At 41.1% G+C, this 22,418-nt stretch overlaps 3 protein-coding genes across 5 annotated transcripts; 2 read left to right on the top strand and 1 right to left on the bottom strand.

Annotated features, from left to right (window-relative positions):
* Positions 1-118: 118 nt before the first annotated feature.
* znf341 (zinc finger protein 341) lies at positions 119-6,317 on the bottom strand. 2 transcript variants are annotated; one of them, XM_049755016.2, is made up of 16 exons: positions 6,168-6,317; positions 5,576-5,686; positions 5,320-5,504; positions 4,856-5,005; positions 4,506-4,781; positions 4,119-4,302; positions 3,603-3,693; positions 3,424-3,514; positions 3,094-3,271; positions 2,631-2,863; positions 2,315-2,523; positions 1,919-2,015; positions 1,514-1,646; positions 1,192-1,303; positions 1,028-1,098; positions 119-670 (listed from the first exon to the last, which is right to left on the bottom strand). In XM_049755016.2, exons 1-16 carry the CDS (start codon positions 6,226-6,228, stop codon positions 231-233), a joined length of 2,622 nt encoding a protein of 873 aa, XP_049610973.1. In that variant the 5' UTR covers positions 6,229-6,317; the 3' UTR covers positions 119-230. The 2 variants fall into 2 exon arrangements, with proteins under 2 accessions (XP_049610973.1, XP_049610975.1); XM_049755018.1 differs by lacking the exons at positions 5,576-5,686; positions 6,168-6,317 and adding an exon at positions 5,089-5,146 and having other exon boundaries at positions 5,320-5,470.
* Positions 6,318-6,504: 187 nt separating this feature from the next.
* Positions 6,505-13,443, top strand: e2f1 (E2F transcription factor 1). The gene is made up of 7 exons (XM_049755037.2): positions 6,505-7,928; positions 8,581-8,680; positions 8,857-9,076; positions 9,161-9,313; positions 9,419-9,533; positions 9,601-9,877; positions 10,222-13,443. Exons 1-7 carry the CDS (start codon positions 7,677-7,679, stop codon positions 10,440-10,442), a joined length of 1,338 nt encoding a protein of 445 aa, XP_049610994.1. The 5' UTR covers positions 6,505-7,676; the 3' UTR covers positions 10,443-13,443.
* Positions 13,444-13,703: 260 nt separating this feature from the next.
* LOC125989051 (protein-glutamine gamma-glutamyltransferase 5) lies at positions 13,704-21,509 on the top strand. Of its 2 annotated transcripts, XM_049755019.2 has the most exons (17): positions 13,704-13,831; positions 14,962-15,156; positions 15,340-15,576; positions 15,662-15,780; positions 15,924-16,052; positions 16,170-16,347; positions 16,466-16,601; positions 16,957-17,060; positions 17,149-17,388; positions 17,464-17,493; positions 17,724-17,768; positions 17,849-17,908; positions 18,158-18,199; positions 18,670-18,876; positions 18,965-19,125; positions 20,648-20,787; positions 21,077-21,509. In XM_049755019.2, the coding sequence occupies exons 1-17, from the start codon at positions 13,810-13,812 to the stop codon at positions 21,225-21,227; spliced, it is 2,196 nt and encodes a 731-aa protein (XP_049610976.1). In that variant the 5' UTR covers positions 13,704-13,809; the 3' UTR covers positions 21,228-21,509. The 2 variants fall into 2 exon arrangements, with proteins under 2 accessions (XP_049610976.1, XP_049610977.1); XM_049755020.2 differs by lacking the exon at positions 17,849-17,908.
* The last annotated feature ends 909 nt before the right edge of the window (positions 21,510-22,418 follow it).

Here is a 22,418-nt window from a genome sequence, read left to right as displayed (position 1 = left end):
TTTTATCTGATCACGTGTGTGTTCGACTGTTCGTTCTGTGTGGTGGCAACTCAACCTTTAAAACTCAATGGAATTCCTACCCTCCCCCATGTAACAGAAAAAAACTACCACTTCTAAGTTTGTTTAATCATGTTTTAATATAAAACAAAATACTTATTGCACATCCAGTGAACATTTACTCATTCATCCTTAAATCCATAAACATAGCATTCAATGAGTTCATGAGTTCTCTACTGTGATGCATCCCCTTCAAGTCCGTCAACTTCACTGGCGGCCACAGCCGATGTAGCTTGACCGCCTTCATTTGTTGAGTTCTGTTCTCCCTCATGTGCGTCGGTTCCCACCTCTTCCGGGTTGTCACCTTCCCTCGACTCATGTCTGCTGGTCCTTAACCTCCTTGTCTGCCTTGTAAGATGGTCACAGCTCCTCCCAACTTGTTCGTCCCCTCTGTCCAGCTCCACGTCTTCTTCTGCACTCTCGCTGTCGTGTCTCTTTCCGTTCCCAGCTCCTGAACATTTGTGGTCTCTATAGTAACTCTGTCTGGAGAAGCCTTTGTTGCAGGCGGAGCACCGGAAGCGATAATTGTCAGTGTGCGACTGCTGGTGCTCGAGCATGTGAGCCCTGCGACTGAACGCCTTCTGACAGAACAGACACTTGAAGGGCTTGATGCCTGGAGGTAAAAACACAGGTGGAGACGTCACCGGGATATGAATCTCACTGTGGAAAGTATTGCCAGAGCAAAAAACTGTTATTGGTTTGTCTTTTATTACCCGTTATGTTACAATTTGGACCAACAAGAAGAACATTTCAAGTACAATGGTACCTTAAGTTGGGAGTTTAATTTGTTCTGGACCAAGCTTGTAATTGACATTTAATTTAAATGAATTTTCCCATCATTAGGTACCAGAGTATGTGTCGGTTTCAAATTTTCTTTCCAATATGAATTTCAAATTTAATCCAGTAAAATCTATATCAAAGTACGGGCGTGTAGTAAGTGTTAAATTCATGAAGTGGACAAACTACTGACCTGAATGTGAAAGAATATGTGCCTTTAGCTTATCCGGTCTGTTGAATTCTTTGGTGCAGCCTACATGAGTCCTAATTGAGGGGGAAAAAAGCGAGATAAAGGGTGTGATTTAAAAAAAAAAAAAAAATCTATACTTTATATTTTATTGACTTTTGCCCCCTTACCTGAAAGGACACTTGTATTTTTTGAAGGGTTCATGAATGAGCATGTGGCGCTTGACTTTGTCTTTCCTGTTGAAAGTGGCTTCACACACGGAGCATTTATATGGCTTTTCCCCTGAAAAATGGAGGAACGTGTATCTAACTCAAATTCTTAGTCAACATTTTGTCCCTAGTTTCACTTTCCAAAACAGTCCAGTAGTTGCGGACAACCTACTCAGCCCCCCACTGGCTTTAAAAAAGCAGTTACAAATTCTCTCCAAGTGATCGTGATCTACGTTCCGTAGCGAATCAATGACGGTATTCCATCTTAGGATGTCTTACACACCTGAGTGAATCCTTGTGTGAAGTTTGAGGTAGTGTTCTGTCTTGAAGACTTTCTTGCAGATGTGACACTTGAACCTCCCTCCAACCCCATGAGTGGGGAGGTGGCGTCTGAAGTACCTTTCGCATGGGAACACCTGAGGAGTGCAGTGCTTACTTTGAAGGTTTTCCTAAGCCGATCAACTGCTTTCAGACGCGTCACGCGAGGATACAAATTGTGACAGCTTTGATGAAAGCTGGAATGACAGCAGAAACTGCCTGCTAGGTAAGCTATGTATTTCTCTCTTTACTGGAAAAAAATAATTACCTTACAACTATATAGTAGTAACATCTATTATTTTTCATTATTATTAAATATCTCATCATTATTAGGCATCACGTTTCCTCTGTGTGTGTGTGTGTGTGGTACCTTTTGACAGTGTGGGCATGGAAAGTTGTGTGTAGCGGTCAGAAGGTGTTGCTCTAGAGATTCTTGGGTGGAATATCTGCTTTGACATTTCACACACCTGAAGACAACAGAAAACGCTCATAAAAGCTGACCCCGGCCAAAGCTTCAACTATTTACCACCTGTGAATGATTCAGAGTGACTGAGATTTTAATTGGAGGTTGCATTTACCTAATGAAACCCTCACCCTGCCAATCATAAATATGGAATATTGTACTCTGTGGACAAATCCGCATGTGTTAAAACAAATTAGCTTTTTTTGAAGTCATTAGTGCTTGCAGACATGTGCAATGAACTAGAAACAAGCAGATGACCCAGAGAGCAGTTGCAGGCACAGTGCTACACGAAGGTCCACCAACCTGTAGAATGTGGTTTCCTTGCGTGGGTTCTGCTGTGGGCTGAAGCAGTGGGAGTACTGGTGGACTCCCAGTTCAAACAAAGAGGGGAACTCCTTGCTGCAGAGGTGACAGCGGTAGGTCAGCTGTTCCTGGTGAGTCCTGATGTGCTCCAAGAACTGATCCAGTTTCTGGAAGGTCTGGGAGCAGGACTTGAGCACACATTTGTAAACCTGACAGAGGAAGCAGCATCTTGACGTGTACACGTCATACCATATGTTTGCTACAATTGATGACACCTCACAGTAAATAAGAACCACATCATTGGGCCTTAGCTCACCTGCTCCCCCTTGTGTTGGGTCATGTGGGACTTCAGCTGGAAGTAGGTCTTGAACTTATTCGAGCAGAACTGGCACTGGTAGGAGCTGTCGACCACCACAATCTGTTTGGTCTGACCTGGACCGTCTTGATTCTGAGGCTGGGAGGGCACAGAGTCACCACAAGCGGCCTCCACGTCCGCCTGGGCTTCTGGCACGATTTCCTCTGCTTCCCCTGAAGTTTCTGTAGCCAAACCTGTCATTTATGGGCATTGTGGTGGGAAGTAATGAAGTTCAAAAATACTTTGTTACTCTCCATAAGTAGAATTTTTTTTCAGGTATCTATAACCGAGTATCTTCCAGATGAATTTTTACTTTCTCCTCCTCACTTTATTGCAGATGAATATATTGTAGTTGTGAATGACACTCGAGTTGACATGACGCAAAATATAAGTGAATGCCTGCATTAAAGCGGTTTTAATGTACCCATTGCGGCTGCGTCGTCTTCCTGAGACATCTGGTTTTGGGTGTCCGCCTCCTCCAGTTCACATTGCCGCTGCTGGTCCCCACCGGCCTCCTCCTCCTCCTCGTTGGCTGCCACCGGCACCACCTTTACGGTGATAGGCAGCCTTGACACTGTGCTGGCCACACCCATAGGCCACACCTTAATGACAAGAGAGGGATGATATCTTTACGAAGTCTGTGTTGGATTGTATTGCTTTCATACCACAAAGGAATGACCAACAGTAGAAAGTGCCGTTTTAGACCACTGCATGTTACAACAATGCAGAAGAGTACTGACAAATCACTGAGGACCTTGTGTGTCTGCATGTGTTTCTTCACATTGGACTTTTGGGCAAAGGCTCGGCCGCACACGATGCACTGAAATGGTTTCTCTCCTGTATGACTGAGGGGGAAAAAAAGTATGGCAAAGTTGTGAGGAAGTGAGCTCTTTCTGTAATAAGAGCGAGTACGTCTTTAAATGAGTACTTCACCTCCTAATGTGCTGCTGAAGATCAAAATTTTTGGAGAAGATTTTGTCACAGAAATTACACTTCAGCTTTGGGCCTTTGGATTTCAGCGACTCTGTTGAGGAAAATCAAAAGGAACATATTCACACTCGAACATGCATCGTTCACCTCAACTTTTTATGCCAATGTGTTTGTTTTAAGTTATTTGGTGTAGCATCAGTAGTAGTCGAAAGCGTATGCCTCAAAAATTGGCCTCTGCTCGAAGACACATCACCGCAAATAAGGGCTGGTGCGTCGTCCAAAAATAATACCAGTACCTCAAATCACCTTCTTTTCCCACTGAATGACAGGTGGCACAAATACTTAATGTACAAAGTGTAAAAAATGTGATACCACCAGATTTTTTTGAAGTAGACATCACTAGCAATAAACAATGATGTTGTTTTAAATCACAATTCTATAATCCTGATCTATTGGTGTACCAGTGCTGGCTCCATTTTAAAATGAAGCTGCATACATAGGAACCATACACATACATACCTATGACGCCATCTGAGCCTTTTTTGCTACTTCGAGGCCGTTTTGGGCCAATGAGTTTTTCAAACTCGCCCAGCTCAGCTATGTTGGTGGTAATGCTACACGTCTTGGTTTTGATGCCCAGCTTTCCCGGACTGTAGACAGGAGGCGTGGTGAAAGACTGACTCTCCACACACTGGCTGGGCACCTATGCCATATATAACAGTGTCATGATAACAAATCATACACTGGAAAATCTCCTTCAAAGTGAACACTTTTGATATGGCTCTTGTATTGGACTACAGTAAACCCTAGCATATTTGCGGTTCACAATTCAATAATTTATTCACAGTGTACAGTTACCCCACGTGAACCCACAAAACACTTCTAAAGCCGTTGTTCTCTACTCACTTGTACAGGATGGAATGGATGCAGACCCAGCGGGTGGATGTCTGCATTACCGCCACCGACCATGTGGGGCAGTGTGCTGTAGACCTGAACTACTGAGTTGCCATGGCTGGCGGGAACGTGTGAAGATACAAGAGGCTGCTGGCCAGGTTGTCCTCCTGGCAGCGGGTGGGCTGGTGTCTGGCTCTGAGGAAGTGTGTGAGTGGGCTGATGTTGGGGATGATGAGGGTGGTGGTGCTGAAGGTATGATACGCCAGTTGTATGCATGCCTGGGTTACTCTGGAAAGGCAAACGATAAAGGAGTTAAAGCAAAACGGTTCTAATTTAGTCAAATGTGATGTAAATTGTGTAACCTGTACGGGTGTCTGCATAGTAGTCATTGGCTGGTCAATGGAGGTGAAAGCTGAGATGGCAGACATAAGAATGTCATCACTGACCAGCACGTTGCCTTGAACCAGCGTGTGTGTTAGAGGGGAGGGTGGCACTGTGATGTAGGTGGACACCTGCAGGATAAACGTAACCCACACAAATTTTAGTAACGCGAGATAAGGTCGAGAAACACCTCCACCAGGGAAGCTTTAATTACCGAAACAGAGTGAAGCAGCATTCCATTTCTATGCTTCCCAACCGTGCCATAACCTTATCTATATTTGGGACCCACAAAATTAATTCTGTCAGAACATAGCCATGGCATTACGATTAATACAATTGTATTTATGAGACGTTGAAATATCGTGAGAAAAAGTTGGGACTTTTGTGCTACAGAAGTAATTTGCATCATGTATGATTTTCCTTTTGATTGATGCTGTCTTCTCACCTGCCTGTTGGCATTAGGTCCTGACGTGATGGAGGGAACCGATGTGTAGGCATTGGTGGAGGCCAAGGACACAGTCGATAAGGAAGGGACATTCGACCCGCACTGCTCACGTTTGTGTGCCATGAAGGCTGGCAGGGAATTAAATTGCTTCTTACATTTTCCGCACAAGAATACATCTTCATCATCTATGGGGAAAAAATAGATGTGTGTACAGTGAAACAGAAAATTGTACGTATGCAAGCATCCATTTACAAACCCATGGACTGGATAGCTGGCGTCCCAGAGACGTTTTGGTTATTTGGGTCAGGAACACCCCCTTGACCATCCAGCAATGACTGGACCGCCAGGACTGTCTGATTGTCCATGCCTGGAGAGAAATGTCAATCCTGTTCATTGGATTACATGCATTGGTGCATCATTGAAAAATAAGTCTTGTGAATGACAATCTGCTTCTCCACCAGGCGCGACGTGTAATTTTGAATCAAGCTGTATGCCTTCAGATGTGTATCGTGTATAATTACTGTATATTATCCAATGGCTAAAACCATAGACAGGTAATAACACACCACGATAAAATAGGTAGACCTACAGAATTGCACGTGATGTATCATTTGAAATTTGATTTCGTGGATGCATCTCATCTGACATTCAATTTATGCATTACCTAGTTGCCCGTTTATCCTTTTTGAATTAAATTATACGTGGTGTCGTAACAAAAACACGAGCCAAATATTAATTTGCGTTGGGTATTATACATTATAGAATTGTGCCGATAAATCACATTGATTTGAAATGCACCACCGAGCCGTTAAGGTTATAGTGGCATGATATTAACACATTATTCTTACCTTCGAGCACCTCAAATATAGCCTGCGCCATCTTGCATTTCCACGACCGGGCGTTCGGCATTTGACTAGTAGAGTCTGTTGGATTGAACGCGCTCCTCCCAGCTGTCAAATTTGTGTAGCACTAGAACTAATGTTGGGAACTACGGACTAGCAAGTGAATATTTGACGATTAAATTTAAGTAACAACTGAGTAATACTGTAAACATTGTTATAGTACAATAATTTCATTTTTAAAAATGAAACCGAAACTATCACAATAGAGGCGTGAATGCAAAATAACTCCATAGATGTTGTACATGTATTTTTGAAGCGTAAATTCATGTCAATTTACGATGGTTAAGCGTAAATGCCACTGGACTGGATGACATTTAAATGCGTATTTGTATCGACAAATTTACGATCGATAAAATGACTGACAACAAACTCCACCAATCGGAGCACGCTCAACTCGTCGAGCGGGGAACTCGTTTTCTCGACCAATGAGAGGCCCCAGACAGGCGCACGTGTCGATTTCGCGGCAAAAAAGATTTCGCGCGAAAAGTGTCCCATCCTTGTTTGGATCTCGATCAGCTGGGACAATAACAACAATTACGGACAAACACCGGGCAGCGAAGACGCTTTTAAGAATGGATCGCACCCGCTGTGAGCTTCGTGTGCATTAGCAGATGCTGATTTATCTGATCTGTTAATTTACGGGACGCTTTATTTTCTTTTTTTAATCTGCACTTTAGTCAGAAAGCTTCTCGCATGCCCCAACAAACCGAGGGCGATTGGTGCTAATGACAGCGCTAGCATGCTAATATGACTTACTGCATGATCCAGAATAGAACGTCATTTATTAATGTTTCACACCAACGTACATTTACTTAAAATCGTCCGAACATAACGGAAACCTTTTGGTGAAGTTGAAGCAACTGTCTTATCGGTGTTGCATAGTGCTCTCGACCCTTCCTGTAAAACTGCCGCAAAGTTTTACACGACATTTTATTCAACTTGATGTCGTTTCCGGTGTTGCATTCTTGCTCTCAAGAAGCAGACGGCGACTTTGTCCTCGAATTCGTGCAACTCGCGTCGTCCCTAGAAGCGGCTAGCTCCTCGTTAGCATGCTTATTGACGGGGCCTGGTCTCGTGCTGACAACCGCAGGTGAAAACAAAAGATTAGCATGCTAACTCGCTATCCATCTGCTCTTTTGACTCTCGACTTCTTTGTGTGCTTAAACGCCACACCTGGCTTCCCGAGCTGGTACGTGTCTGGCATTATTCTATTCTAAATACATTTGTTTGGGCATCCCGTCTTTGCTGTTTCACTCGAAGTAGGATTACAATTTGGGTGTCCTAGATTCATGAGGAACTTCTTGAAAATCTGTCCACAAGCTGCTCAAGAACACTTGAAGGCAAACGATCATCACGTGGCTTCTTATTCACTGATAAGAGGACCTTCTAAGTGGAGCACTTGAGAAGTTAGAGTGCATCTCGTTGTGACATTGCAAACTGTGAGAGACCCCTGCCATGTCAGAGACTCTGATAACAGGCCGCACGTCTGAGGATCTATTGGCTGACTTCGAGACTTTGCTCAACCCCGATGGTGTCGGTCTGGGTCAGGACCACCAGATAGTCATTATTACCAGCCCCAGCAATGAGGGTCTCCACCTGGATGCCGCCCCCTCCAGCACGGGAGAAATCCTGCTGTTTGCTACACCACAGGGAACTGCTGATGTGGCCTTCCAAGAGAAAAGAAGGCCAGCACTGGGAAAACCATCGGTGAGGACTTGTGGGCATGGGCTAAATCCCTTTTAGTGTTTTGTCACGTTGCAAAAGTGTGGAGAATTTTCTCAAAGTTTCCGTTAAGTTTCTAATAGCAAATTAAGCTCGAGAGTTTCACATTCGCAAATCTAAACATTTGTCATAGACCGATATTGGACCAAAATGGTTCTTGCTCATATGTGCCAGTATCACACAGGGTCTCACCTTATAGACACTTGCCCATTGAAACTAATTGTATTACATCATGAATATGCTTTAGTTACACCATTCTTTTACTACTTCAGTCTGTATATCTTAAGCTCACCCCTCTCTAAAATGTTGGCTCATGAAAAAAATGCCAAAGCCTCAGACGTTTAGGCAATTGTGAGTTAAGGTACCCCTCAACTTGTATGAAATCTTGCATAGTTGTGACTGTGAATGCTTGTTTATCATATGTTATGTGCTCATGGGCTTATATATATATATATATATATATATATATATATATATATATATATATATATATATATATATATATATATATATATATATATATATATATATATATATATGTTGATATATTGAAATTTTTTGGGAGGAAATTCCTTTTTAAATCATTTCCCGTCTCCTGATCCTCACCTTCTTAGTTTCCTCTTTTGCATTTCCTCAGGTTAAGAGGAAGTTGGACCTGGACAGCGACCATCAGTATGTTAGTACGTCCCGGCCATCTTCAGGCCGTGCGCCACCCTCCACACCTGCCCCTCCCAGAGGTATAAACACACACACGCGCACACACACTGGCCGCCCCCCCTGAGATGGATAAAAATGGGTGAATTTTGCTGCTTAACTCGTATGCCACAAACGGTGAATTAAAAGTATTTTAGGTGAGTTATGAGATGGTCTGCAGAATCAACATGGTGCTGTTTTGTGCTCTGTCTCCTCCCAGTTCCTCGAACCGTTACGGAAAAGTCTCGCTATGACACGTCATTGAACCTGACCACCAAGCGCTTTCTGGACCTCCTGTCCCAGTCAGCTGACGGCGTGGTGGACCTGAATTGGGCCTCGCAGGTCCTGGATGTGCAGAAGCGGCGCATCTATGATATCACCAATGTTTTGGAAGGGATCCAGCTCATTTCCAAAAAGTCCAAGAACCACATCCAGTGGCTGTGAGTCCAAAATGTGTGCGGCTGACTAACATAACCAAAGGGTGGGCTTAAACCGAAGAACCCGTGCTTGCTCGTCCTTCACAGCGGGAACCGTGTCGACGGGGAGTCAGTCGCTCTCCATCAGGAACTGCGGAAGGAAGTGTGCGACCTCTCTGCAGCTGAGGAGCAACTGGATAAGCTCATCTCCAAATGCAATCTTCAGCTCCGACTACTCACAGAGGAGCCACAGAACAAAAGATATCCTTTTGACAATTCCAAATGTTCACAATATTCCCACCTTCCTCGAATGCAGCATGAGCATGAGTCCTCTGAGCATTGTGGTCCTTAACGCTTCTCCGTCACGCTGGGCTATGTGCGCTGCCAGGATTTGAGGACGTCGTTCGATACGCCCGACCAGTTAGTCATGGTGATCCGAGCTCCACCAGAAACCCAGATGCAAGTCTCAGACCCCAGCGAGGTAGTCGCCCGAAATGTTCATCAAAATTCACATCAGCCAAATTTCACCTTCCTTATGCCACTTTCAGGGTTACCAGGTGTCGCTGAAGAGCACGCGAGGCGCCATTGACGTCTTCCTCTGCCCGGACGACAGCTCCGGGGTTTGCAGCCCCGTGACAGAAAGCAGTCCCTCGAAAACGAGCTGTAACCCCCCGCCGCATGCACGAGGCGGCCGCTCGACGCCCGGCAAAGACAGAAGCTCCGTAGCTCTGGAAGTGGCTTTGTCATCCCCTGTGTCCACGTCGTCCACGCTAACAGCAGCTTCTCAGCCAGAATCTTCGGCGCTGTTGTTGGGTGCGGAAACAGGTGCGTGTAAACCAGCGCCTCTGTTTTCAGTCACGTTGTTGGAGGAAGTAGTGCTCATGACTTTTTCATTTTAGATCAATGTTGAAAACACTTGAATTTGAAGTTTAACAACTTAAGGTTGAAATATTACGGGAAAAAAATTACTTACCAAATGTCAAATTCAAGTTATCACACAGTTCTGATAGGATTTGTCTGACACATTAGTACAATTTGTCAAGAAATCGAACCACAAATTCTAGATGTAATATTTTTTGCTTGCGAATTTTAGGGCAACTGGTGTTTTTTTTTTTTCCACCACTTTTGTTTTACACTGCTTTTTTCATTGTTTTCCTTTTCTGTGGCAGAATCCCTTATGAACAGCGACCCATTCTCAGGCCTGGGGGACATAACAGACTTTGACTTCTCCACGGACTTCCTCCACGGAGAGGGCCTTCCTCTCCCATTGGACGGTTTCATCAATTTGTCTCCACCTCACAACCACTTTGGCCTGGAGGATGACTTGGGCGTCACTGAACTGTTTGACTGTGACTTTGGTGACTTGTCACAAGTTTTGGGGGAGAGTTAGACAAGGGTTGGGCGGTTGGGGAGATTTTAGGTCTGGGAAAAGTCAGACTAGTACAGTGGACCCTCGGAGGTTCCACCTTTTGTTAAAAAGATAACTGGTTTGCTATTATAAAAGTTTGAAGTAAGGTGGAGGTGAGTTGTTTAAATAACATTTAATTTACCTTTTTAATCTTTGCATTAAAATCAAGCAAATCTTCCACTCATAAAAATACCAACCTGACACACACACGCACACAAAACTTTGTCCTAAAATAACGACTTTTCGTACTGATCAGGGAATCTCAAAATTTTACACCAAGCTCTCCAAGTACCACCAGAATTGCCAACGATAAAATGGAGCCTAAAAACAAGAGAGGCTGAGGTTTTAGTTCTAAAGTGCGCGTTTATGTACGTAAGTTAAATACAACTGAACTGTACTTAAAAAAAGGAAAGTACTGTACATGAGTACAGTACTGGATTCAAAATAAAATAGATATTGCATAGCTCTAATATTTGATTGTACTTTGTTTTAAATGTAAATTGGAATTCTATTATTTCACTTATTTTTTTTGTGTAACGCTATAGAGAAACTCCATGTACCACTAGTGGTACTCGTACCATACTTTGAGAATCACGGTAATAGGTACCGTAATTTCTCGAGAATAACGTAATTATTTTTTGCCGGAGAAAAAAAACCCCGTTAAAATCAAGGGAGTGTATTTTATTGTACATAGGTTTAGGGGAGAGAAAAAAAACAACACATTTGTCAGCTTGATTACATTTCCCGGTGTTGTGAAAAGGACGTACTTTCATTTCAATATGATATTTAACGTCTAATGCTACAAAAATATATTAGTGTATATTAATGTGGTGGTTTTTATGTAATTTCTTGGCGGAGCTAATGACCAACGAGCATATTACACGCTTGTGTTTTTGTGGTGTGTGTGTCAACGTATTTTTGTAGCTGTAGCTGAGTCTTTTTCTCAACTGGCAAATCGGGGAGCGTACTTCACATGAGTACAAAGAAAAATCTGATTTTGAAGGGCTCCAAGCTGCATATAAATTGAGTATATATATATTATTCTTGAGAAATTATTGAATAGATTTATACCCTCTCATTGTGTCTCTAATCCTTCCTTCTAACTTCCAAGTGTTGCTTACGACTGCTCCGAGGGTCCGCTGTAGTACTTTGGACAATCAAGCAACTTGCGCAATATTGTTGCTTGAAATGATTCTAATTGAAACCCCAACCCCCCAAATTGTACAGCACTTCCTGTTTGGACTTTAGCTTGGATTTAGCTATATTTAAATTGTGTGTGTGTATGTTTTTGTGAAGTGTTTTTAATGTGCTGGGTGGCACGTGCAAGTGACTTGAGAGTTTGGAGCCAAGCCAGGCTTACCCTTACCCTGGCCCAGCTCAATCTTCAGGGTTTCATGGGAACAGTGCTGGTTGCGTTTGCAGGTGGAGCAAAGGTTGGATGATTTTGGAAGGTGAGTTAACAAAGAGCCCTCAAAATGCTGAGTGGCTGTGTGAGTTTTTGTTTTCTTCAAACAGAAATTGTGCTTAAATATGTCAATTTATTTTGATGCCTTGAGGTGGTGACTGTGCAGACTTGTTATTATGAGCGCAGTGATCAATAGTCACATGTTGGGACACATCAATGTAAACATTATGGATTTTGCTGGGAATGGACAGCGATAAGTGTTTTCTACTTGGCCTTTGGCCACTTTGCAAAATGTCTACCAATTTTTGCATCAAAACATTTTTCTTCTAATTTATACATGCTTTGTTTCCCTTCCTAAACGATTGGGGGGGAGGTGTACACGTGTGATGAAAAGTTATCTTTTATTACAGCATTGAATTTGTTATTTATTATTTTTATTTGATGGGATTCTAAAGGTCTTACTCGCAGGAAGGGACTTTTCGAATGATCCATGCAAATGATTCTTTGAGTATTTTTGCGTGAGCCTTTATTAGCGTTTTAATATGTGCATTTGCTAGTGATGGCAAGTTTTCTCATGTTTGTAATTTTGATTCTCATCACTTGCATCACTTTGTTTTCAAACTGTTTTATCAACCTCAGCACTGCACGTGAACTGTGTTCAGGGTGCCTCTGTCCTTTTAAAAAAAGAAAAATCTTTAAAAACTGCAGGTTTTTCCTCATTAACGTTGCGCAAGTATGAGGTTTAGCTGCCGTTAACGTGTGCAAGTATGTTGTCGACCACCACCGAACTAAATCATCTTTCATTATCAGTAGTTTTGTTTGGATGTGTCAGTTTTGTTAATTTTTCATGGGTTCGTTCATCCATCCATTATCTGAACAGCTTTATCCTCACGAGGGTTATTTTTCACAAATTCATTTATTCACAGTTATCTGCAAAAATCAGTTTTCTGAAAAACCCAATTTGCCATTATTGTTCTCTTTGATGATGGATGAAGGTAGCTTTTTCAAATATTTCGAAAGCCATTTATTTAAAAAAAAAAAAAAAAGTGATTTGGGAAATATTTGGGGGATACATTTACAGGTTAAACAAAATTTAGATTAATATTACTACTTATTGGAACACCTAAACTAAAATTGTGCTTTCAATGCAGAAATGACAAATTTAAAAATATGGAGGGTGCAATGATCACGTAATGAATTCTTTCGTTTGGTGGGGCTGATTTAATTAACACGTCTATGGCTTCTGCGTCTTATAAGATGACTGCATTAGTTTGTATACATTTTGAAACGTGTTCAAAATTACTTATTTTGAAAATAACTGCTATTCTGGCCCAAGTGAAGAGAACGTTTTTGTTAAAAATCTAACTTTATTTATATCACAGTGATTGTGTCTTGGTTGCAATTCTGGTTCAAAGTGCTTTTTATGGAATTCTTTTAAATAGTACAGTTGAAATGCCAAAATATTTTTCAGGTCTTCTTTTCATTGGTTTGCTCATGAAGTGGATTTTTTTTTTCATGAAACACTTCCTACTCTTTTGTATCTTTTTTAATTGAGAAAATAAACTATTTGGTCTTACATGTCTTATGTCATTTATAATGTTAGCAATAATTAGGAATACAATTTTGCCTTGAGATAGGAATAATTCGGCTTCACAGCATACCACCCAAATTGTGTCTGTATTTTGGAATTCCAATATTAATACACCTTGTAAAATGTCTTTTGTAGTGGGGAACTTATTGAACAGAGTTGTGCTGCTGCCTAGTGGCGAATAAATACAAATGCAATTTATCAGTGTAATTAGAGTTTTAATTTGGATTAGCATCATATTTATTCCTTCATTTTTTGCTGAGGTGCTTATACGAAAGGAGGAAACCTGGGATCGTTATTAAAAGGTGGGTGGAGTCTTTTTGTCTCTCCTGGTGCTTGTGGTTGTCAGTCATAGAATGGAGGCCATGCCACAAACAGGTAAGCGCCACACCGCAAGCCACCTATTGCATTCTATTTTGGTGCATTTGTCCGACAACAAAATGATGCATTTAGGTCTTGAGCCTTTGTATTCTTTCATGAAACAGAACGCGGTGGATTTTAACCTGTCACACGTAGTCAAACATTTAACTTATTCCAGACAATGTGCTACGCAAACACGTAGGTGTGTAAATAAAAAACGATTGATCGACCGTGCTGATATGAATGTGCAATAAATCAAAAAGCAGTATGAAAACGAAAGATACACCTTGAAATATTTTTTTTCAGTCGGTGACTTAACTAATTTAAATATAATACGTATTTGTGCATCATACGAATGAAAAAAATATTAAAACAAACTTTTAAACCCCAGATAAGGTTTGAATTAGATATTTGAATAATTGTGACAAAAATGTTGAATGTTTATAAACAAAAATATTGAAAAAACAAGATTCGTATTCAACGTGTCCAATTTTAAACTTATCTGTGCAGGTAATTTCAATGTTTTTCTTCTACTCGCTCCCTTTTTAATTTTTTTTATTTGTTTAGCAAACAAGTGATTATTTTTTACGTGCATTTCAACGTTTGTTTATTGGGTGAAATGTTTATTACCAATCATTAAAACTTGAAATCAGGGCAGGTAAGTGTGCTTTGTTTGAGGTAGCTGTCATTTATGACTGGATTGTACTTTATTGTATTATGACTGCCTTGACGCCAAATCCTAACTCAAAGGTAGAAGATGAAATATATATATATATATATATAATTACCATTTAAAAAAAGATCAGAAATTCACATCATACACAAGAGAAAACTGGTAGCTCATCAGTTAACCTAATGCTTCACTAATTTCTCTTCATTGGAAAAAGCCAAGCCTTGCCTGAGAAAAAAAAACTTCAATTGGTTGTGTTGAAATATGCTGAAAACTTGTTCAACCATTTCATAATGAATGAACTAATGCCAAAATGCAGACAATTGCAGCAACGTTACAATCCATTTTGATCCATGTGACAAGCAACTGTGAAAAACTGTAATAAGGGCACTCAATCTATTTATGTAACGATTATATGATATTATATTATATTACATAAGATTACATTTGATCAGTTTCTTGGTAACTGGCATTTTAGGCCAAACCAGAGGCCAAAGACGCCTGAAATTGGTCAACTTTGAGATCCAGGAGAACCACATTTCTCATGAGACCCAGGGGCTCAGCGACAAATACCTGGTGGTCCGGCGAGGGAAGCCATTCAAAGTTACTCTGCTGTTTTATGGACGGATGTGGAACCCAAACACAGAGTGTCTGGCCCTGCAGGTTTTGCTAGGTGAGTTTGTACATTCCAAAAAACAGGGGGGGAGGGTATATGATGGTGACAAGTTTATTTTCTTTCAAGTCAAGTTTATTTATATAGCCCTTAATCGCAGACAAGTCCTCAAGGGCTTCGCCAGGTTATGTACTTGGCATCACTATAAGGTCAAAGGTTACATTTTTCCTCCCATCGTCACAGGTGAAATGTCAGCAAAGATGTTGGTCCACTTCTCAGACAAGTTTTTTGATCGGCATAGCTGGTCTGCACGAATCTACCCAGGCAACATAGGTCATCGTGTCGTCACTGTCCACGTCTGTGCTCCTGTGCTATCCTCTGTGGCGCATTACCAACTCCTGGTCCACATATCAGGTGCACACGAGCAAAGCAGCTACGTCGCAGGAATGTTTGTGTTGCTCTGCAATCCTTGGCTCAAAGGTGAGTCTTGGGCGGTGACTCATGCAGTCATCTTGCGGTTGTCGCCACAGTGCAGCGGAATGAGTACAGTTTTCTCTCCTATAAGATGATCCAGTGTACATGCCACTGGATGCACAACGACAAGAGTATGTCAAGAATGATTATGGCATGATCTATATGGGCACGGACATCAACTTTAGCCAGCAGCCTTGGTCGTTCAGTCAGGTACATGTATGATGTAGCCTGCCGGCGTCAACTGAATGTTGGTAGGCCGAATCCAGCAAACCATGACAAAAACTTTGACACTCCTGATAAAGCCATTCAGAGACAGCAATTATTAGACTCAATCAGTGTTTATGTATGCACAGTATGAGCCTGGAGTCCTTGAGGCATGTCTTCAGTTGCTGCAAGTCAGTCCACAACACCTCAGCAACAGTCACAAAGACTACGTTCGAAGAGCAGACCCAGCCTACCTGAGCAGGATCATCTGTGCTATGGTGAGACACAAAATCATCACCCAAGTATGATTTTCTTTTCAGCAAATAGACGCACACACAAAGTTGAATTTTTTTATTTATTTTTTTTACGCTTCCATCTTTTTGTTCCTCTGCAAGGTGAACTCTAATGATGACATGGGTGTTCTGGAGGGGAGGTGGAAGGGCAGCTACAAAAATGGTGTCAATCCGACAGAGTGGAGTGGCAGTGCGGACATCCTTCTCCGATGGATGGCAGCCAAAGGCAACCCTGTGCGTTACGGACAGTGCTGGGTCTTTGCATCTGTCCTCTGCACAGGTGCTTTTTTAAATGAGCTACTACATTCATATTTTATTTTGTCGTTACTTCTTGTTCATGCAAAAATTAGTACCTACTGTATTTTTTAGTTTGGTCCTTCTTTTTTTTTTATGTCCAGTAATGCGGGTGCTGGGGATTCCATCCAGGGTGGTGACAGTGTTTAACGCAGCCCACGATGGTGATGGAAACCTGATCACTGAAGAGTTTTACTCGAGCACCGGGCAGAGGCTTGGGATATCAAAAGACAGTATTTGGTTGGTATCTGTTTATTTTGAAAAAGTATTGTATGCAAACTGAAACCACACATATGGAAGCACTTTTTAGACTACATTTTCTGGGCGCCACACCCATGAGCGGTGTGGGTTTTCATACTGCCTCTCCACCACCCTGGGCCATGTGAAATGTTTATAAATACCTGTTCTTGTATGTCATTGTAAAGAAAGATGTCTAGGAGCAAATACTTTCCACCCCAAAAGTCGTAGTTTGAGCACCCATGCTGTACACTGAATGAAAATAAGTGGGTCTAAGCCGTTCCCCTGTGGAGCACCCTTAAATAGATCTGTACTTCTATTCCAATCATGTATGCCCTATAACTTGGTACACACACAGGAATTTCCATGTGTGGGCAGAGTGCTGGATGAGGAGGTCAGACATTGGTGACGGATTTGATGGCTGGCAGGTTGTGGACCCAACTCCGCAAGAAATGAGTGCAGGTGTGCAGATGTTTTAAAATGTCTATAAATTGATTACTTAATTGGTACAATTTACCAATGAAATGTTATAACCATGTCCCCACGGCAGGCATATACCGCTGTGGTCCTTGTCCTGTGGTCGCGATCCAGAGGCGTTCCCTCAGCATCCCATATGACACTGCCTTCATTTATGCCTCTGTTGATTCGGACATCGTACGCACGATACTGCGGTCTGGTAAAGTGGTGGGGAAGAAGGTGGACACTAAGTGGGTGGGACGCTTGATCTTGACCAAGAGCATCGGCTCAGATGTGCCAGAGGATCTGACGGAGTCTTATAAGAGACAGAAAAGTAGGAAGATTTCTATGATGGAGCAAATTAGTATACAATTAGCATGCTATTTAATTGTTTTTATTTTGTTTACAGAAGAACAATTATCTAAAATGGGAGACTCAGGTCAGTGGCTGTCGACATCTCCACCTTTTGTTGTTTCCACTCTAGACAATTGTGGGTGTGGTCTATTTTTTTTATTTTTATTAATCATTCTAAGAAATGTCTTTACTCAGTCCAAAGCGAATGACTTATTAAACTTTTTATCCTACATCGTAGATAGAATTTTGCACATTTTAAACATTTAATGAACCTTATTTTATAATTGTTGTACCCTGTGCCTACTCTATTTACAGGATTTGCTGAGCGTTGCATGAGTTCATTTGATAATAACGGACCTGGTATGTTGACAAACACTGCCGATTTGACTGTTCTTTGTTCTTTTAACTTAGTTGTACCCTGTGCCTACTCTTATTTAAAGAATTTGCTGACCATAGCACGCGTTCATTTAACGGATTTGATAAGTTGACATACACTGCTGGTAAGATTTGACTCTTCTTTGAGGCCTGGTTCAGTCGGCTGTCTGTTTGCTCAGGTTTGCCCCGCTTCAGAAATGCAAGTTGCTGTTTTCACTGTTTCACATTATTATTATTCATGCTAGGGCTAAAACAATGAAGGTGTTTTGATTTTTTATGTCAGTTTTTGTTCTAATTTTGAAAAGTGAACCAAACATTTATCCTCTTTTTTGTTGCTGTTTCACTGCGTAATTGAGTACTCTTATTTCGTACAGTATACAGTTGCCGTTCTGTCAGGCCTCGTCCTCCCAAACAAGGTAATATACTATAGTTAATGGAGTTAATAATTTTGGCGTACACTGTACAATTAGAATGAAGATTTTTGTTTAACTATTTTTAATATTGAGACTACTATACATTGGTGAAAATGTAATGTATGTGTTTGGCAAATACTGCCTAATAGTATTAGGCCTACTCACATTGTAGTATATAAGACCCTGTTTGAGTGCAAGTAAAACATGTCTGTCATCTAGTGGTCAATGGTAATATTACAACATAAAACTACAGTCAACCCCTGCATAATCACTGTTCCAATTTTTTCTTTCTTTTTTTTTTCCATATTTTGGATTTTCCCTGTTTTTCCCAACCACTCCCCGTATTGCTAACTGAACAATGTAAATTCATTACAACAAACGTCATACATGTGATCTGGTAGTTAAAGTTACAGGTTTGATCTAATATGAATATACATAGCTGTCTTCCTTTTACTGTCTTTGTTCCTGCGCAGACGGGTCCAGCTTGGACGTGACCTTGACCATAGATGAAGAGCCGACTATCGGCAAGAGCATCAACCTGACAGTAACGGTTACAAACCCAACAAACAGCGCACGCCTCCTGAGGGAGCACCTGAGCGCTCAGATAAAAAAATTCAACAGCAGCCCAGAAAAAAGCTTCTGGACAAGCCACCAAGATGTATGTATTCAGCCGTTTGAAGGTGAGCCGTCCCAGTGACACAGTGACTGATTAAAGCCAACATTCGCACAATGTTTGCATGTTTTGCTTTGTTTTGTGTCTCTGTGCAGATTTGATTCGCCACCATTCTATTCCGCCCTCTAAGTATGAGGCTTTCCTGGCAGGTGATGACATTGTGAAGGTGGCGGTGGTCATTAAGGACTTAAAGACAAAAGAGAGGGTCCTGGCTATACAGGACTTGAACCTCAGCTCACCAAAAATAAACATACAGGTACGCATAGGTTACCTGACCAATGACAAAGCAACAATGTGTTTGGGGGCGGGATATGTAGTTGTGACGAAAACAACCAACCAACCATGGACGAATACATGGACGCTGCAACTAATTCTGTTCTCGCAGAGTTACTTGTAGTTTCTTTTTAGAAGAAGAGCAGCGAGAGGCACTTTGTGCATTTTTATAAGCCTTTTTGAAATGACAGACACAATATTTTCTCAATATATCGTGTATTGAACAGGGGAATTTTGGACCTATCAGGGTCAATTTGGAGTCCTGTAATATCAACTTTGCCTGATTTTTTTCCCAACTCTGCATTTCTGTGTGTCTGGGTCATTTCAGGCACTCTATGATTGGTGCTCTTTTGGGTATCATAGCTCGAATCGGGGGAAATGAATATATATATGGGATCAATGCAGCAACACTTCAACCTAGATCCAGGCCAAAATGCAATGCAATGCAATGCGTTCTCACTAAATGTTCCATGCCTTCAACAAAATTCCCTGGAGATTGTTTTGTGTATTGTTTTGCGTCACATTGCTAACAACCAAACAATGTCAATCAAAATGACAAACTCTCACAGTTCATGTTTGCCAGAAGAATAATCGGTTGAATCAGACTGCAGCCACGGATGAGATAGGGGGAAAAAAATGCACTTTAATCATCCTTAAATCATGCTTATTGAATTTTGCGCTCTCCATCGGTAGTCGCAGAATAACAAGTCTGTATGGAAAAAAAGCATTAAGTGTGCGCAAGATACTTCCTTGTAAATTACACCGAACATATCTTTGCATTTACTGAGAAGCTGTCCTTGAGAAATATGCTTTTCATGTTTGCCACCTCATGTAGTACTCTTTCCTGCTCAGATTTAGTAGTACGCCGATGCTGTCTGGAATATTGTAGTTTTCTGTAGTTTAATTAAAAAAATGAAACTTGAATAGTGTGTTGATTTAGAAAAAAAAAATTCAAAGGCCCACCATAATCATATATCTTGAGACGGAGATTTTTGTGTGTTTATTAGTAAGCTCAAATCATCCATTTGAATAGAACTACTGAAACGAATATTCAGACTCAAACCTTTTGCACAACTGTGGGCAGCATTGAAAATGCTGCAACATTTTTTGTTCTGAGACTCAGTCAGGACTCTGCTACAGCAAATTCCTCTAAGGAAGGTGAAGGAAGTACAATATTTATTTGTCGGAATGTCTGCAAACAACCAATTTTGTAGTTTATTAAGAATAGCACAAATATGCAATTGCTTCTCAATAACTTTTAATATTTTGGAAAACTGTTTATTTCAGTTAGAAGATTTCCTACATTGCCAAAATTGAGCTTTGATAGTGAACGTTCCACCCTTCCACAGTTCAATGGAAATGTTTTGTGCAGTCCTGCTGATTGACGAGTAACGAACAATGAAAATTATGGCTGAGAATTGGACTGTCATCTGTTTACTGATTTACAGTAACAAGAAATACCGCAACTTGTTCCAGCTAACCTCCTCACCCTGATTTTCGTGTAGGTTGAAGGCGGGGACAGAATCCAGGTGAAGGAGGAGTGCATTGCAATTGTGTCTTTCACCAACCAGCTCAACAAGCCTCTGGGTAGCGCTGTTCTCACTGTGGAAGGCTATGGCTTGTTGCAAGGCAAACATGAGGCTAGGTGGGTGTGTTTGCACATTTGTGAAATTGTTTTCAGACGAGATCTGCACTAAATGATGCAATCAGTTTCATTCTGGTACTACTTCAAGTGTAGTTTGGGCTCAAAGTACCACAGGAATGTTTTTGGAATGTTGCAAGGTATGTCTGACTGGAAATGAAACACATCAACATTCCAACTTAGGTTTCAGATTCATAAGTGTAGCAGGAAGTTGTATTTTGTGTGTGTTTGCTGCGGACTAATCTGTTCATAAATTGTTATATTAATCACTGTCCATTACGCTCTCATCCAGGCTGACCGTCCTGCAACCTGATGAGAAGATAGAGAAGAAGATTACTATCATAGCCTCTACTTTGGGCACGAAGATGCTAAGTGCTTCATTCTCACATAGTAGCAGCTCCAGCGTTCTTTCCAGATGTTTCCACAAAGTGACTGTCACATAGTGACATTAAAAAGACCCAGAACATATATGTATACGGTGATCCCTCGCTACTTCGCGGTTCGTTTACCGTGGCTTCAATGCATTGTGGATTTTTTCCAGCCCAAAAAGAAAAAGTTGTTATACTAAGAGTTTGTAGTGCTTTCTCCAAGGACGACATAATTCACTTTATCATATGCGCGTTCTGTTACATGTTATACTGTTCTGATTGCCGGCTTTTTCTGTCATGCGCATTGCGAGGTTATTCTGTCAGTTAATAAACATGGCTCACAGAGTCTGAATGCAAGATGTTTTCGGCTTGTTTTTACTCCTATAAAGCAACTTCTACAACATCCAAATTAATATTCTTCGCAATGTTTCATAATGTAAACATCACAAGGAAAATATTACGGAACATTTTTTAATGCAGGGTCACACTCGCTTGACATTGGTGCTGGCAATGTGGGTTCATTTTCCACCCAGTGATGATGACGATGTGAATTGTCGCTGGTTTAGGCAACAAGATTCCTACAAACTTAAGCAGAATGGAAAATGGATGAATGGATACATGAAAACAAATAGTTACAAACTTTTTTTTTTTTTTTTAAGGAGACGAGCTTGTTACTCCAAGCGACCAGTAGGTGGAAGCATTGACCTGTGGCGTTTTCGCCTCACTTTAATCGTAATTCCAGCAATACCTATATAATTTTTTTTTTCACTGTCTGATCATGCGTGAAGTTCATCCCAAAACGAATTGTGTTTTTTCCAAATACTTTTTGTGTGACCTCTGAAACAAGCAACTCCTGAGAATAAGTGGGTTGGATGATTACTGAATGAATATTTTGACAAGACTTTGCAATATGTGTTATTTATTAAACTCATTGTAAAATGTCCTATTTGACACAAACGATTAGGTTGATCTGGAATTAGGTTCATGGCGTTGAAATAAATCAAGGGAAATGAACTCTGATGAAATATAATATAAATAAACTAACATTGCTTTTTTTTAATCTAGCAAAATAATTGAATACTGAGCCCCCAGCCCAACACCAGTGACGAAAATAGTTTAGGAAGACTGGAATTGAGAACTTCCAAAGACTTGTGTCCACATCCAGATCCCCTTCCAAGTATAAATATGTAAGGGGTGAAAGAAAGTCAAAGAATGTGTGCAAATTATCAGTGTATATTCTAATAATTTATGTATATTAATTCATAT

This window comes from Syngnathus scovelli, chromosome 2 (assembly GCF_024217435.2).
Source record: "Syngnathus scovelli strain Florida chromosome 2, RoL_Ssco_1.2, whole genome shotgun sequence".
Lineage (NCBI taxonomy): Eukaryota > Metazoa > Chordata > Actinopteri > Syngnathiformes > Syngnathidae > Syngnathus > Syngnathus scovelli.
Note: the sequence above shows the minus strand (reverse complement) of the source record. Positions and strands in the feature narration are given on the sequence as shown.

What these genes read in the sequence shown, in the direction of transcription:
- znf341 (XM_049755016.2), bottom strand. Translation starts at nt 6,228, where the DNA reads ATGCCGAACGCCCGGTCGTGGAAATGCAAGATGGCGCAGGCTATATTT. An exon ending in TATATTTGAGGTGCTCGAAG is followed by an intron (nt 5,687 to 6,167) that starts GTAAGAATAATG and finishes ATTTCTCTCCAG; the next exon opens with GCATGGACAATCAGACAGTC. An exon ending in ATCCATTCCATCCTGTACAA is followed by an intron (nt 4,303 to 4,505) that starts GTGAGTAGAGAA and finishes TATATGGCATAG; the next exon opens with GTGCCCAGCCAGTGTGTGGA.
- e2f1 (XM_049755037.2), top strand. Translation starts at nt 7,677, where the DNA reads ATGTCAGAGACTCTGATAACAGGCCGCACGTCTGAGGATCTATTGGCT. An exon ending in AAGTCTCAGACCCCAGCGAG is followed by an intron (nt 9,534 to 9,600) that starts GTAGTCGCCCGA and finishes TGCCACTTTCAG; the next exon opens with GGTTACCAGGTGTCGCTGAA. An exon ending in GTTGTTGGGTGCGGAAACAG is followed by an intron (nt 9,878 to 10,221) that starts GTGCGTGTAAAC and finishes TTTCTGTGGCAG; the next exon opens with AATCCCTTATGAACAGCGAC.
- LOC125989051 (XM_049755019.2), top strand. Translation starts at nt 13,810, where the DNA reads ATGGAGGCCATGCCACAAACAG. An exon ending in GCCTCGTCCTCCCAAACAAG is followed by an intron (nt 18,200 to 18,669) that starts GTAATATACTAT and finishes GTTCCTGCGCAG; the next exon opens with ACGGGTCCAGCTTGGACGTG. An exon ending in CACCAAAAATAAACATACAG is followed by an intron (nt 19,126 to 20,647) that starts GTACGCATAGGT and finishes ATTTTCGTGTAG; the next exon opens with GTTGAAGGCGGGGACAGAAT.